Raw genomic sequence first — 16,132 nt, 5'->3', positions numbered from 1 at the left:
TCAGCAAAGGGAATTGAGCCGAGTAGGGAGGCGCGTGCTGCAGTCATGGGGGCTGCCAGGAAATGTAGTTTTCGCGTCTCCTCAGCATCTCTTGCTCAGGGATTCGAAGGCCCGCAGTTCCACGGCCGCTAGACTACGATCCCCAGGATGCAGCGGGATACACCTGGTGTTTTGGTTTTCAGATTCCCCCGTCTCTCCCTCCCCCCCAACAACTGCAGCTACAGTGAATTTGGGTCCGCGCTCAAGCTGCAGTTTGCTTTGCGCCAGTGCGAGGGCTGGGGTTTCTGGAGGGACGGTTCCTGTGGAGGACTCGCGGCGCGCGACAGTTGAAGCTTGAGCCTGGGAAGAGCAGGGACGGCTGCAGTGGGGTTGTGGTTTAGGAGCGGGAGCGGTGCTCCTGTGCCGTTGAGTTCTCCAGGATGGACGTGTCCGCTCTGGCCAAGAAGCTGGGTAATAGCGGCTGAAAGATTATATGCGATACAGGTCGTAGGTTTTGTTATTCTGTGTGAGCTCTGTAGGTGACAGCAGTGCTAAAAATACTCGTAGCGTAGGCGCTAACTTTTCCAAAATGATGAGTACTAAACCGGGCGCAAATTACCCATGCTTAATATTAAGGGTGATTGAACCCAGAGCTGTATGACCCACTGTGATTTGTGTTAATCTTTCCCTGGAGGTAACCTGTACTGAGTTTTGTTGTTGTTATTTATTTGCAGGATATTCTGAGATTTTTGAACTTTTGGGCTTGCTATCTACTTAGACCTTGGTATCTCAAATTGAAGTCATGTTTTTTAACATAATTATAATATCTTTATTTTTTTGTTAGGTCACCAGCTTGCAGAGATAAGAGAGAGAGCGCTCAAAAATATTCTGTGCAAACTGGAGCATAATTTAATTTCAGATGCTGATCTTGCAGAACAAAAATTAATTTTTGTACACCTCCTGGAATGGTTCAATTTTCCAATGGTGCCAATGAAAGAAGAGGTATTAAATTTGCTGAATAGCTTGGTTAAAGTAAGTACATCTTCCAAAAGCTATCAAGATTAATTAAGAAATATATATATGGATAGTTTAATTAAGAGCCATTTAAAATTTATATAGACTATAGGAATCACATGTGTTAATTTTATTGTATTAGGGATGTGTGTATGTTTTCCTCTTTCTTCTACTTCAACATTTCTATTCTCACCTGTAGGCTTGACTGCTAGTCATTCTAGATTTATAACAGGCTTGCAGGCTAATGCTTAAAACCTAACTCCAGTACTAAAGCCAATTAGTGCTGAACTAGCACTGGCGTGAGTGTTCCCCTGAATTCTTTAATGGTTTCAGAGCAGGGTGTAAGAAGGGGTATTCTCTCCCACCTACTCAACTACCCTGTCCTGGATGGGCTTCCCCAGTAATGCCTCTGTTGTGCCACACCCCTTCCTTCCCTCCACCAAACTAATAAAAATCTGTGATAGTGGTGTAGCTGGGGAGGTTGGTGCCTGGGACTGTCCTACCTGTTAATTTTCTTTCCTTTAGATGCAGCAGATGAATCCAGAGTCCCATGCAGTCTTAGGTTCTGCTGGCTTCCCGTGCTGGTTGACTCAGGTGTTGTTTTCATTAGTCCTATTAATTTTTTTAAATGAGAAATAAATTTTGTGTGGAGGGCATTGTTCCTGATGCTTGGGCAAGAGCGATACTAATGTCCAGGAGAGGTTCCAGCCAAGATTTACTCCTTCGAATCCGTTCTCTATCTCCACCTGCTGGTAGATTTGTGCTATCTGGATTCATCTGCTGCATCTAAAGGAAAGAAAATTAACAGGTAGAACATAATTTTTCATTTTTATTTTGAAACAATTTCATGAGGTTTTAAACTTTTTTTTTTTCTTCTTAACTTAACTTAATGGTCACAAGGTTGGGGAACTTCAAGCCAACATGTTTTGCCCGAAGCTTTCTCAAGGCTCTTCCTCTACAACAGGGGTCTCAAAGTCCCTCCTTGAGGGCCACAATCCAGTCGGGTTTTCAGGATTTCCCCAATGAATATGCATGAGATCTATGTGCATGCATTGCTTTCAATGCATATTCATTGGGGAAATCATGAAAACCTGACTGGATTGCGGCCCTCAAGGAGGGACTTTGAGATCCCTGCTCTACAATGACTCCAAAAATAGTTTAATATTCTCACACAATCTTAATTCATCTTTAATTCAGTTTAAAGATGGCGGCGACATTCTTGGTGCTGTTTAAATCTCTTCACCACGGCTCAGCTGACTATTAATGTCATTGATCCATGCCCAACATGAGCTCATTACTTATTCTTAGCTATAGTCGCAGTGGAGAGATTATATTAAACTTTATAACTATCAATTTTGGGTATTGCTTGGTTGTATATAACTTACTTTTAATATCGCAGACTACCTAAAGGAGTGAGAACCAATCCAACTCCGCATTCAATCTATGAATCCACAACTGTTCTCTATAATTTAGTTTTTCTTCCAAATTTCTTCCCTCCCTCCCTTCATCTATATAATCGATAACTCACCATCTGATCTGGTCTACCATATGCCTTTTCTCCATCCAATGTTGAACAACAGGTGCCTGTACATTCTCTGTTTGAATCCTGGACTTATGTTTGTTAAGCCAAATCTGGATTGGGCGTTTAGTCCAACCTACGTATATCTTATCATATGGACACACCAGTATATACACTATGTATGTCGATGTGCAATTAGTAATAGCATTACTATAGATTTTTATACCCATCTGTGGATCTTGCCATTGTTCCCTTTCTAATGTTAAAGCACACCATTGGCACCTCCCACATTTATTATGACAGCCTCCTTGTTTTCCCTTTTAATTCCCCATTTTTGTCAGGCAAACATCTGTCCTATAGTTCTGCCTCTACTAAAAACAAATATGGGCATTTGAGAAAAAACGTCATTTACTTGAAGTATTCGCCAATTATCCTGCACTAGGGAAATAAATTTCTTGGAGGCAGTGCTTTAAGGGATCACAGAGATCAGTTTTTCCTCCTCTGAAGGACTCCCCTTTTCTTGCAATAACAGATCTTGATGGGCAAAATGTGTTCTCAAATATGCTTGTTTTATTGCCTTTAGAGGGTACCCCATTGTAAAAAAATGTATCTCCAGGTCTTTTGCCAGTCTTCTTAAATTCATATTAAGTGGAACTTATCCTTCTTGTCCTGATTGACTAATGGGAAGGTTATATTTCAATTTATAAGGATGGAAGCTAAAAAAATGTATCAAATTGTTACGAACTGCTGGCTTCCTATACAGAGTGGTGAAAATCTCTACCCTTCCTTTATAATTCAAACGTCCAAATATTCTATTTTATACTTGTCATATGTACCAGTAAACTGTAAACAAGGGTCTAAGCTGTTAATCCATAGCATAAAATCTTTCAACTCCTCCTCTGACCTTTTCCACAGCAAAAAAATGTCCAAATACCTCTTCCACATTATTATGTGTTTATATCTATCTTTTGTATAACTATATTAGGACTCAAACTGCGCCACATAGAGGATGGCTACAGAAGGGGCCAAAGTGCCCCCTCCATCGTCACCTCTGAATCTGCTGATAGTAACTGTCCCGCATATATAAAGTACAGTGGAACCTTGGTTTACGAACATAATTCGTTCCAGAAGCATGCTCGTAAACCAAATTATTATTATTATTATTAGGATTTTTTTTTATATACCGCCTATCAAGGATTTCTAAGCGGTTTTACAATCAGGTACTCAAGCATATCGTATATCAAAGTGAATTTCCCTATAGGAAGTAAGGAAAATTCGTTTGATATGTTCCCACCCTCCGAGGCCAGTAGCGCAGCTTCACCCTCCTGAGAACCGCCTCGCTCCCCCCACTCGCTCGCGAACCCCCCCCCCCCCCCGAACAGCATTCAGTCTTACCCCCCCCCATCTGGCACCGGTACGCAGCCCACAGGATGTGCCGGTAAAAGAAGTTCCTGCCTTTTGCCTGGGCTTTGAGGATCTGCGCATGCTCAAGGCCTTCTGGTTCTCGCTCTCTCCGAGATTCGAGAGAGAGCGAGAACCAGAAGGCCTTGAGCATATGCAGATGCTCAAAGCCCAGGCAAGAGGCAAGAACTTTTTTCACTGGCACCGGCACGTCCTGTGGGCTGCGTGCCAGTGTCAAATGGGGGGGGAGGGGGGTAAGACTGAATGCTGTTTTGGTGAGGGGTGTATTTAATTTTATATAAAGGATGCTCATAAAAACAGGTTTAGAAGATACAAATACCTCCTTAACCTGAAGTTTTATTATAGTTTGATCCCATATAACATTTTAATGTATATCGTATTTATGATTATATAATTTTAAATATTTAATTGGGATTACCTTTTGACCATCAGCACAAAAAAAAGTAGGGATGAAGGGATATTTCCTCTTAAAAACTTTATTAAAAAACTGTCTCAACATGGCCAGTGTTTTGGCATTCAAGAAAGTGCCTTTTTAAGGAGTTGTGATTGTGCAGATTGGTGTGGGTGACAATTTGTTCTTTTTCTTATTTAAGCATTCTTCTGCAGCTCGATGGATGAGTGAAATTGGTGCAGTGGAATTCTTTTCTCTGCTTCGACCTAACATAGCACCAAATCTACAAACTATAGTTGATGAAATCTTGGATAGACTGTTCTTACTTCCTGCAGAAACCATTGTTGGGTTTCACGGTCGTTCCTTCCAAATGCAGCCTTGGCCTTCAGATAATACAGGTGATCTGCTGCATTTTTAGAAAGTTCTGTAATTCAATGCAATATAAAATCATCAGTGACAGTAAACTAGTAGATTAATAGGTTTATGTTACACATAATTATTTTTATGGTATACTGCATGAGTCTGGACCTAAGTCTGTAGATCCATTAAATTTTCAAGTTGGAATTGAATTGATCTTTCCGTACTTTCTTCTGCTTTACATATTTTTATTCATGGGGGGTGTTTGCTCCTTTATCCTTTTTCTTATACCCTGATCCAGTGTCATGCAAACTTTCTTGAGCAGCAGCACACTAAAGGTAGTGACCACGGCTCGAGGCACCCAGAAGTATGCGGATGTTGCTGTGATAACATCGCATGCATGCGTGATGTCATCATGTTAACGTCCGCGCATGCGTGATGGTTCTCCAGACAGGTCCTGAGATGCCAGTGGGGGATGCCAGCAGGGAAGAGAGCTGGAGAGAAGGAGAGGTGCTAGTACCGGCTGATTGCCTACAGGACGGTGCCTCTCGCCGCGAGAGGTATGTCCTTTTGGCAGTCAGCCTTGCCTTCTGGCCTGCCCCCCGGTATTATCTTCGGGCCAGTCCAAGGGGTAATCGGCTCGTAAATCAAATCTATAGTCCAATTATCCTGGGCAAAATGTACCCAGTAAATGCTATCGTTAACCCGCTCTCCTCGTGATTTAAAAAAAAAATCTTATTTTTCAGGAACACACCATCACGCGTGGGAAATCATTACTACTGTTGCTATCTAATTTTTCTAGTGCAATAGGTGTGTCATTCTGGACAGTAGGGTATTTTTTTCCATTTTCGTGAGCCATGCAGAAGGAATCCAGTTCAGGTTTTTAACTCCTCCTCCTTCTCCAAAGGGCTGCTCTTCCCCCCTTCAGTTTTTCCTTCTGAACGTGAGCCAGATGTCTTTCTGATCTTCTCTATTTCTTTATTATTTTTGGTATTGTTTTAGGTATTTCTCAGTGCTCCAGAGCTCCCCAGTGTGGGGGTGAGCTCTGCCTGCATGGAGAAGAAGCAGACTTGAGTCTGCAGCCCCTGGGGACCTGCAGAAAACTTTGTGGAGCTCTGGGTCTGTATCCCTAGTAATTTAGCGTGCCTCTGAATCCTACTCCTCTTCATATATGTGGTTCTGTGGGGTTGAGGATCAATCTGATTTCTGTCCAACTGGCAGCCCAAAGATCTCAACATTTGGAAGACTGGCTGATTGAGGCAGGGATTGTTCTCCCAGATCCAGCTACTTTTTAGAACTGAGGCATGCTGCAGCTCCTTCAGAACACACGTCACAGTTAGTAAGGATATTACAGCCTATAGGCAAAATCGGTTTTGAGGGTGGGGGGTCTGAAAAACTTATTTTGGAAGATTTCTGCCACATCCTGTAGAGTTCTCCACTAGAGAATGACACGGTGAAAAAATTGGTCCCCGTCACCGCCCCGTCCCCGTCTCACCATTCTCTGCACCGCCCCGTCACCGCCATTCCCTTCACCGCCCCGTCACCGCCACTGCCACCCCATTCACCGCCCCGTCACCGCCACTGCAACCCCATTCACCGCCCCGTCACCGTCACCGCTGCATATATAAAAGCCTCAAACGGGTACGATTTTAAATACTTTTCTTTATTTACGTATGAAGGAAACATTCTTTAAAACTTTAAAACTTAGTTAAATATTAGTTAATAACTATACAAAAACAAACACGACATGTACTTTTAATGCTTACAATGTTAGCCTACATGGTAAGTAGACGCGGCCGCTGTACCTAATCGCGGCAAAGATCTCCCTGCCGTGATTAGCATAGTGACTGCGGCTACGGCTGCAAGTCTCCCCTCCCCCAGCGATCACGGCAGGAGGGCACCCAACTCCTCCTGTAGACCCCCCCCAACGGCCCTCCCGACAATCGCAGCAGAAGGGTACCCAACCCCTCATGCCGGTCCTCCCAATGGCCTCCCCTAAGATCGCCGGCAGGAGGGTACCCAACCCCTCCTGCTGGAGCCCCCCCCGACGATCGCAGCAGGAGGATATCCAACCCCTCCTGCCAGCTCCCCAACAGCCCCCCTATGATCACTGGTAGGAGGGTGCCCAACCCCTCCTGCCGGCCCCCCCAACGGCCCCCTATATCGCCAATAGGAGGGTACCCAACCCCTCCTGCTGGACCCCCCCCCCAACGAACCCTCCCACCCCGGAACCCCCTTAGTCTTACTTTCCAAGTTGGACCGGACGGCTCCTCACACGTATGGCCAGCAGGCTTGCCTCCGTCCAAATGAGGCGGGCCCGCCCCTACCCTGCCCAACCCACAGGATCCTAGGGCCTGATTGGTCTAGGCACCTAAAGCCACTCCCGCTATAGGAGGGGCCTTAGGTGCTTGGGCCAATCAGGCCCTAGGATCCTGTGGGTTAGGCAGGGGAGGGGAGGGGCGGGCCCGCCTCATTTGGACGGAGGCAGGCCTGCTGGCCAGACGAGCGAGGAGCTGTCCGGTCCAACTTGGAAAGTAAGACTAAGGGGGTTCCGGGGTGGGAGGGTTCGTTGGGGGGGGGTCCAGCGGGAGGGGTTGGGCACCCTCCTATTGGCGATATAGGGGGCCGTTGGGGGGGCCGGCAGGAGGGGTTGGGCACCCTCCTACCAGTGATCATAGGGGGGTTGTTGGGGAGCTGGCAGGAGGGGTTGGATATCCTCCTGCTGCGATCGTCGGGGGGGGCTGTTGGGGTAGGCAGGAGGGGATGGGTACCCTCCTGCCGCGATCATTGGGGAGGGCTGGTTCTGTCGGCATGAAGGGCTGAGCACCTTCCTGCCGGCGATCGTCGGGGGGGGGGGGCGGGTTCTATTGGCAGGAAGGGTTGATCTGACAAATGAGGAGCCAGTATATTGGGGGGCGGAGTCAATGCGGCAACGTGCAAGTTGGATCGAGAGTTGGAGGAGACAGACAACATGGCGGAGACATCGAACACCCGGTCACGAACACGGTGAAACACAGGTAAATAGCGGTTCCTAGAAGGGGGTACATTGGCCTGCGGGGACAAATCTTTTCACCGTTTTTGCGGGCGGTGAAAACTTTTGTCCCCGTGTCTGCGGTGATTTGGCTTTGGAGTCTCCATAACCCGCAGCCACGCCGCAGCTGCCTGCGGGGATCGCTCCCCGTGTCATTCTCTATTCTCCACCTCTACAATCCTGTTTCTGAGGATTTTTAAAACTTTAGTTAGGTCGTTTCTGAGCCATTTTTGGCTCTAAATAGCTGTTACAACAGCCTTCTTGGATTTCCCAAAAATTTTTTAAGGTTCTCCAGATCCTTCAATTCAGCATGTTTTACCTAAAAACTGGCAGGGATAGAGTCTTCAGGCTGGTTGCCAAATTTGTGCTGGATGTATGATGGAAGAGCGCTCTTGAGTCATGTGCTTTGCAGCATGTGAGGGGGGGCAGCATTGGGCTTAGCCTCCCTTTTGCTCTCTAGGGCTGAGGATCCTTCGGGGAGGCCTGTTTACCAGAAGAAAATCCCTACCACAGCCCTAGAACAGGTGCATACCTAAGCGTAAGAGCATGGAAGCTGGGAGCCCAAGAGACATAAGATGTAGTTACCTAAAGCAGATTGAGGCTGCCTGTTAAAGCCTTTTCTCCTGAATGTGTTAATTTGATTTGGAGAGGTTATTTGGATAGCCGGGATCCTTATCTGAGGTCTGGCAGTGAGCTAGGAGTTACACAAGGGGTCTTTGGACTCCCAGGGCGCCTCAGGATAATTGGCAGAGGCTGACCAGGATCCAGTGGACCTTTCTGGCAGGCATTCTGTAGGCCCTTGCTGTCACAGAGTGAATCTTCGCTGCTGGGCAATATAGGGTCACAAACAGGAGCAAGTATACAAGATCAATGTTCAAGGGGAGGATTACACAGTATGCCAGTTGTTCATGCCTTCAGCACTATTAGAGTTTATTACTGACTCTCTGCGGGAGTTGCAGTTAGACTCCCCAGCAGGTTCCTTCCACTCAGTGTTCTATCTTGAGTGGAGTGAGAGCACAGCCCATGTTTTTCCCTGGCAACCTGATATGAGTGCTATAGTCACAGAGCACTGGGATACTTCTGAGGGCTATTTAAAGGTAGCCAAAACAATTACTAGGCTGTTTGTTCAGCCTTAGGTAACCAAGCACACATCCCTGCCAAATAAAGGATGTATAATATTAAAGGGTAAGCAGGATCGCATAGTGGACGTGGTACTAAAGAAACAGTTCGAAGCTTTGGATTTAGGGATCAAAGCAGCTTCAGCAGCATCCTTTGTGGAATGCGCTTGTCATACCAAGATGCGTGGGCTCATCTTGGCAGAGGACGAGCCTTTGCCTCGGCTTATGCTAACAGGGGTGAATTATAAAGCTGATGCTCTCTACGACATAGAGTCATTAGCAAGGTTTCGGCTTATTTCATTTCAGCCCACGGAATGCTCTGGATCAGACAATGGGCAGGAGATTCTACCTCCAAGGCTACTCTCAGCAGACTCCCTTTCAAGGGACAGATGATGTTTGAAAAGGGTCTGGATGATCTGATGACTAGCATTGCAGGTCGCTGGCCAAAATCTCTGCATGACAGTGGACTGTGAACCTCTAGAGGTTCTAGGCTCTCTAATTTTTGTAATTTCACGTGCTTTTGATGGTACTCAGGAGGAGCCTCATCTCAGAAATCCTATCAGGGATCAGGACAGTGGTTCACAAGACCTGGGCAAAACCAAGGCTCCGATTCTCATCCCATAGCAGCCTCTAAGAAAGCAAAATGACATTAGTGCTGAAGTCTTCCCCCTGTAAATAGAAGGAAATCTCTTGGTGTATGTGGAGGTCTGGGCGCAGATCTCATCAGACCTCTGGGTGCTGAAGATTATTTGGGGAGCGTGCAAGCTCAAGTTCACCCTTCCCTTAACAGTGAGCCAGTGCCACCAGAAGAATCAGGCTTGGACAGATACTCCGTATACTTCTTAGTGCCCAAGAAGTGTTCAGAGGACTGAAGACCCAGTCTAGCTCTCAAACAGATAAACGAGACCCTGAAGGTTCCATACTTTTGCATGGAAACTGTGTTGTCAGTCATCACAGTGGTGGCTCTGGGGGAATTTCTAGCTTCCCTAGACTTGACGGAAGCCTACTGGCACATTTCCATATTGCTGGAACACAGGAGATCTGAGATTCCATGTGATGGAGAGAGATTATCAGTTCGTGGCGCTTCCCTTTGGGTTGGCATCAGCACTCCACACGTTCTCCAAAGTGATGGTGGTGATAGCAGCGCATCTCCACAGGGTAGGATTGTGCATCTATATCTGGGCGACTGGCTGATCACAGCTCTGTTGTTATCGGAAGGGAAACAAACACTGTCTCAAGTAGTTCAGATCTTGCAGAGCCTGGACTGGATAATGAATTTTCAAAAGAACCATCTGGTTCCGTCACAAACCTTAGAATACCACTATTCAACACAACAGAAGACCGGGTTTGTCTTTTGAGAGTCATGCAGACAGAAGCGCTGCACTCAGTTAATGGACATGATTGATAAGCCAGCTCTGTCTGTGTGACACTATCTCCAAGTACCAGGCTCCATGGCGGCCACTATAGATGTGATCCTTGGGTAAAGGCTCACATGCACCTCTTCAGAACATACTGTGGTCCCCACAAACGGACTGGACTCTGGAATCCTACTGCAGTATGAGTTGGTGATTCTGTCCACAGTCGTTATCATGGGGCATGCCCCTCAGATTAACTTTGTGGGTGATTCTCATAATGGATGCCAGCCTGTTTGGCTGATGAGGCCATTGCAATGGATGCTCAGTCCAGGAGCAGTGGTCCCAGAGAAAATGGTCCATCAACAGATTAGCTTCTGGCCATTTGATTGGTGGTACAAAAGCTGGAGAAGAGTCTGGAAGGACAGGCAGTCCAAGTCTTTTCGGGCACTGTTACAGCGGTGGTAAATGTCAGTCACCAAGGAGGCACCAAGAATATGCAGCCCATCTATTGTTCTAGTGGGCAGAGGTACACCTACAAACGATATCCATGGCGTATGTAGTGGGAGTGGACAATGGTCAGGCTAATTACCTCAGCCATCAGATCTAAAATCTGGGAGAATGGACATTATCTGTGGTCAACCAACTTTCAATCTGATAGCTAAGGCAAGGAACAAGAAGGCTGTCCAATTCTTCAGTCAAAGGTACAAGCCTGGAATTGAAGCCTGGATGGTCTAGTCCAGCTGTGGCTAAATAATGAGCTCTTGTACATGTTTCCTCCATGGCCATCGATAGGGCGTATACTTCTCAGAATAGCAAACCACTCAGGGAGAGTGGTTCTCATAGCACCAGACTGGCTACGCAGGTCGTAGTTCACAAATCCTAGTGCATCTTCAGAGCGACCAAGATCTCAGACTTCAGGTACAGCCCAGTCTTCTGTCTCGGAGCCCAGTGATCATAGGTTTGGATTGCTTTAGTCTTATGGCATGGTTCTTGAGGGCGCAAAGGATACTCAGAGGAAGTCATTGCTATTCTTTTCAGAGCCAAGAAGCCTTTGACGGTCTCAGCTTATGCTAAGGCATGGGAGATATTTCAACACTGGTGCACAAAAGAGAAGGTGGAGCCTTTTACGAGTGCTATGATCTAAACTAAAACTTAGCTTTATATACCGGGTCTTCAGCCAGAAAGGAGCTCAACTCGGTTAACAGTAACTAAAAAAATACTTAAAAAAGTAACAATCAGAAAACATTAATATGACTAGTTTCCAAAGTGTTTGGCAAATAAAATAGTTTTTAAAGATTTATGAAAAAGTTGAAAAGGACCAGGATCCCTTAAAATAAGAGGAAGTTCGTTCCATAGTTGAGAAAATTTTAAAACCAAGGATTGACTGAAATTTTTGACTTCTTTGATTCCTTTCACTGAAGGAAGGGAGAGTTTGAATTGTTGGATGCCTCTTGCATAGGAGAATCTATAAGCATTCCATAATAAAGGGACAAGAGGGATGAAGATACCATATAAAATTTTAAAAGTAATACATGCACATTTAAAGTGAATCCTGAGATAGATAGGAAGCCAATGAAGGTTTAAAAGCAAAGGAGACACATGGTCAAATTTACTTTTTCAAAAAATGAATTTCGCAGCGGTATTTTGTATCAGTTGGAGTCTTTGAAGGCAGGTCTTTGTTATGCCGAAATAGATAGCGTTACAGTAATCTAGCCAGGATAATATGATAGATTGGCCCAGAACAGAGAAGTGTTGTTGGTGGAAAAGGTTTCTGACCTTTCTCGAAGGCTAAAAAAGCACTTCTTGACAAGAGAGTTTATTTGATCCTTAAAGGTAAGAGAAGAATCTATGAGAACTCCCAATATCTTGGAAAATAACTCTATCTGCAGTGAGACCCCGGAATCCAAAGTCTAATTTTGGGCCTAGCCATAAAAGTTTGTTTTTTGCAGCATTTAGCTTCATCTGGACAGACATAGCCCAGGCTTGGAGTTTGAAGATACAATGATTTATTTTAAAGGCTGGGTTGATGAGATCTGAATCAATATCAATCAATATAAAGATGTCATCCACATAGGTGAACAGTGTTTCCCAAGCTGACAACTTGTAAAGGTTCAATGTAGTCGTATAGAGATTGAACAGGATTGGGGACAGCGAAGAACCTTGAGGGACCCTGCAAAGGGGCCGCCAGGATTTTGAGATGTCACCTTTAATGTTAACTGAATAGGAATGAGACGATAAGAATTTGGAGAACCAATCAAGAACAGCCTGATTAAGACCGATGTCTGAAAGCAAATAAAGCAGAATGCCGTGATGCACTACATCAAACGCCGCAGATAGATCAAACTGAAGCAAAATAACATATTTGTTTTGTAATCATAATTGTTGAATTTTTGAAAGTAGGGAGATCAGCAAGGTTTTGGTGCTGAAATTGAAAGTATTGAAAATTTCTCAAGATTTGAAGTATTGAAAATTTCTCTAGCGATGATTGATTCTATCATTTTTGTCAACAAAGATATGTTGGTAATTGGTCAATAATGAGAGGAAATGGTAGGATCTAGATCTACTTTTTTTAGAAGAAGGGTGAGAGTTATTTGCTCCATGGAATGTGAAAAGTATCCGTTTTCCAGTGAGTTGTTCAAAAGAGTGGTCAACCAAATTATTATATTATAAAATTATATATAAAAATATCCTATATCTACTGCAGGAAGGGATTGCCTGACAAGAGAAATTTTATCTTGGAAGATTAGCTGAGGGAGATGGAGATTGATCGGATTTAGAATTTGAACTGATCAGAGAGCACCAAAGTTTGAATAGGATGTTACTCTGATTATCAGACTTGACTATTTTACATCCATAGTAAGTTTTTTTTTTTCACTTTCCTTAGTTCTAAGTTATATTTTCTAATTGCATATCTCCAATTTAATTTATCTGTGTCTGAATGAGATTTTTTCCATTTTCTTTCTAGTTTCCTACAGTTATGCTTTAGGGCTCTATGAATGGGTAAAAACCACAGTGCATTCCGAGCATAAGAGATTGTTTTGGAGATTAATGGCGCCAGAGATTGATGAATGCATTCTGTAAGAAATCTCCAATTATTCAAACTGTCATCAATAGAATGTTCTCTAGGTGAATGAGGAAGAGAGGCTAGCTTTTCTCCAAACAGGTCTCGACAAAGGTATTGCAATGAAGTCCCTCAAGGTCCAAGTGGCAGGCCTCTCATGCTTCAGAGCCCATGGCTTCCCTGGCTTCTCATCCAGACATAGCCCGATTCCTAAAGAGGGCATTAAAGCCCAGACCACCGGTAAAATGGCTGTTTCCCGTCAAAGGAACATTAACATGGTTTTGCATGGCCTCAGTCAGGCTCCTTATGAGTCTATTCAAGAGGTGTCCTTATTGGATCTTACCGTCAAGTCTGTTTTCCTCATGGCCATTACGTCAGTGAGACTAGTCTCAAAGCTGCAGGCCCTGTCATGCAGGGCTCTCTTTCTCAAGATCATGGAGGTGGGAGTTTCCTTGTGTACGGTCCTGTCCTTTTTGCAGAAGGTCATTCTGCGCTTCATATCAATCAAGAGGTACGATTGCCAGCGTTCCAGGCCACAGGATGAAAGAAAAAGGACCAGATTCTGAGAAAGCCGGATGTGAGCAGAGTCCTCCTATGTTATCTGGAGATCACCAGTGAATTTTGATTGTCAAACCATCTATTTGTGCTCACCAGTCAGGCTAGATGCATTAGACTAGCATCTAAGGCTACCATTTCTAGATTTATATGGATATCCATCTCATCAACATATATTGTCTGAGGCAAGCAGTCTCCTTGAAAGCACATTCCACGAGAAATATGGCTTCAAGGGATAGAAGCTCGGATGATTTCGCCCGAGGAGATTTGTAGGGCAGTGACCTGGTCCACTATGCATATATTCTCTGTGTGGACATGGCAGCATGGGAGGATATCGTCTTTGGGCCCTCAGTGTTACGAGCAAGTACACAGGTCCTGACTTAGATTTATGGGATTGCTTTACTTTTGTATGTCACAACTGTCAAGAATTATACCTATTGCACTAGAAAAAGAGATTAGGTTCTTACTTTGCTAATATCTTTTCTAGTAGATAGGGGTGTCATTCTGGATCCCTGCCCTGTCAGTATTTCTCTGTCTGCCTACTGTCTCAATTAGGAAGTTCAAGTGAGATTTTGATGTTGGTCAGACCTTAAGGGTATGAAGAATAATCTATTACTATAACACATTTGGGACTGTTTAAGCCCCATAAATGTTTCTGATTGGTATGGTTATTTCAAAGTTTTGATTGTTCAGTTAATGTATTTAACATGCTTGTTATACTTTTTTTTTCACTGCCCTTTAAGTGAGTTGATGAGCAGCAGGGCCTAGATTTCTCCACATTTGGTTAGTTTCACTACATCCTTATTCATCGGACCCCTGAGGAAGGTGTTTTGCCGAAACACGGCCCATGTTGGGTCCGTTCAATACAAATATAGATTGTTTTAAAGCTTTGTTTTTGAGTTGCTTTGAAGAAATAAAAATGAAGACTTTGAACATTGTTTCCACAGTTTTGTTTTGTTTGGTTTGCCATTTTTTCTGTGGAAACTTGGGTCAATTTTTCTTGTTTTTCGTTGTTATACTTTCAAAGCAAAGCAGCAAGCCCACGAGATCGTGACAAAACTTCTGGCCCGGTGTGTCCCTTTCAACCAAGGGACCCTTCAGGACTTACGTAGCTAGCTAAAAGCCTAACAGGGTCATTACAGATAAGTGACTTACTGGTGCAAGAAATGAATCTTAGTCAGAAATGGCAAATTCAATAGTTTTATTTCAGCCACTGGCCAATTGAAGCCCATAAATCAGGCTTCAGCTTTGCAGTATCAGAAAAAATACTCATACCATGAAATCATATTGTTCTCATACAGAGCAAAAACAAAAATCAAAGTTTCCAAGCTTGTCAACACAGGCTTTAAACACAGCCTCCTGCTTCTGGACTTTAGCAGTAAATTTATAACACAGTCCTCTTCACTAGAGCAGTCAGTTTATACACTTTAGAAACATAGAAACATAGAAATAGACGGCAGATAAGGGCCACGGCCCATCAAGTCTGCCCACTCCAATGACCCTCCCTATCTATCTTTGCGGATAGATCCCACATGTTTGTCCCATTTGGCCTTAAAATCTGGCACGCTTCTGGCCTCAATAACCTGAAGTGGAAGACTATTCCAGCGATCAACCACCCTTTCTGTGAAGAAGAACTTCCTAATGTCACCGTGCAGTTTCCCGCCCCTGATTTTCCACTGATGTCCCCTTGTTGCCGCGGGACCCTTGAAAAAGAAGATATCCTCTTCTACTTCGATGCGACCCGTGAGGTACTTGAATGTCTCGATCATATCTCCCCTCTCTCACTTGGATGTTTATTCAAAATGAGTACTGCCAATCCTTGGTCAGATAATGAGGAAACCCCCGCCCTAAACTCACATCACATTGGATAACATATCATGAAGGTAGATTACATAGCTTTACTTCAGCATAACCTTTCCTCAAATAGGCTGTTTCTTTATTAGCAGAATTTGTGCACTGTTAGAAAAAAAACTTAAAACAGCTAAGCATGTAAAGGAGTTTAGTTCACAGCCAACGTTCTGGTTATGTGCAGAGATTCTAAAGTACGTTTCCTTCTGAAATGTTGCTGTGGCAACTACACACGGCTGTGGGAGTAAAATGTGATTTCCTAACCTGGCTGCTAGCAGGGAAAAACATACAAATGTTGGTTTAAACAAAATCAATGCTTTCAGTTTTCAAAAACAAAACTCAGAGTTTTAGGAGAGGACAAACTCAAGGAAACTGCAAAACCAGCAGGTAGAATGCAAAGAAAAGTTTATCTTGCAGCTCACAGCGTCTGCATGCAAGAAATCAAAACACATACGTTTTACTGCACCTCCTTGTCCACAGGA

At 44.3% G+C, this 16,132-nt stretch overlaps 1 protein-coding gene across 2 annotated transcripts in view; it reads left to right on the top strand.

The window, feature by feature from the left end:
- Window positions 1-219: 219 nt before the first annotated feature.
- The window catches only part of RTTN (rotatin), a 385,080-nt gene continuing 369,167 nt past the window's right edge, over window positions 220-16,132 (top strand). Inside the window, exons 1-3 of one of the 2 annotated variants that reach the window (XM_033934251.1) lie at window positions 220-450; window positions 824-1,011; window positions 4,528-4,723. In XM_033934251.1, the coding sequence (XP_033790142.1) occupies window positions 420-450; window positions 824-1,011; window positions 4,528-4,723 (415 nt within the window). In that variant the 5' untranslated portion in view covers window positions 220-419. The remainder of the gene's footprint in view (window positions 451-823; window positions 1,012-4,527; window positions 4,724-16,132) is intronic. The other variant, XM_033934249.1, reaches the window with a different exon arrangement.

Source organism: Geotrypetes seraphini, chromosome 2, assembly GCF_902459505.1.
Source record: "Geotrypetes seraphini chromosome 2, aGeoSer1.1, whole genome shotgun sequence".
Lineage (NCBI taxonomy): Eukaryota > Metazoa > Chordata > Amphibia > Gymnophiona > Dermophiidae > Geotrypetes > Geotrypetes seraphini.
This window is presented reverse-complemented; position numbering and strand designations above follow the sequence as displayed.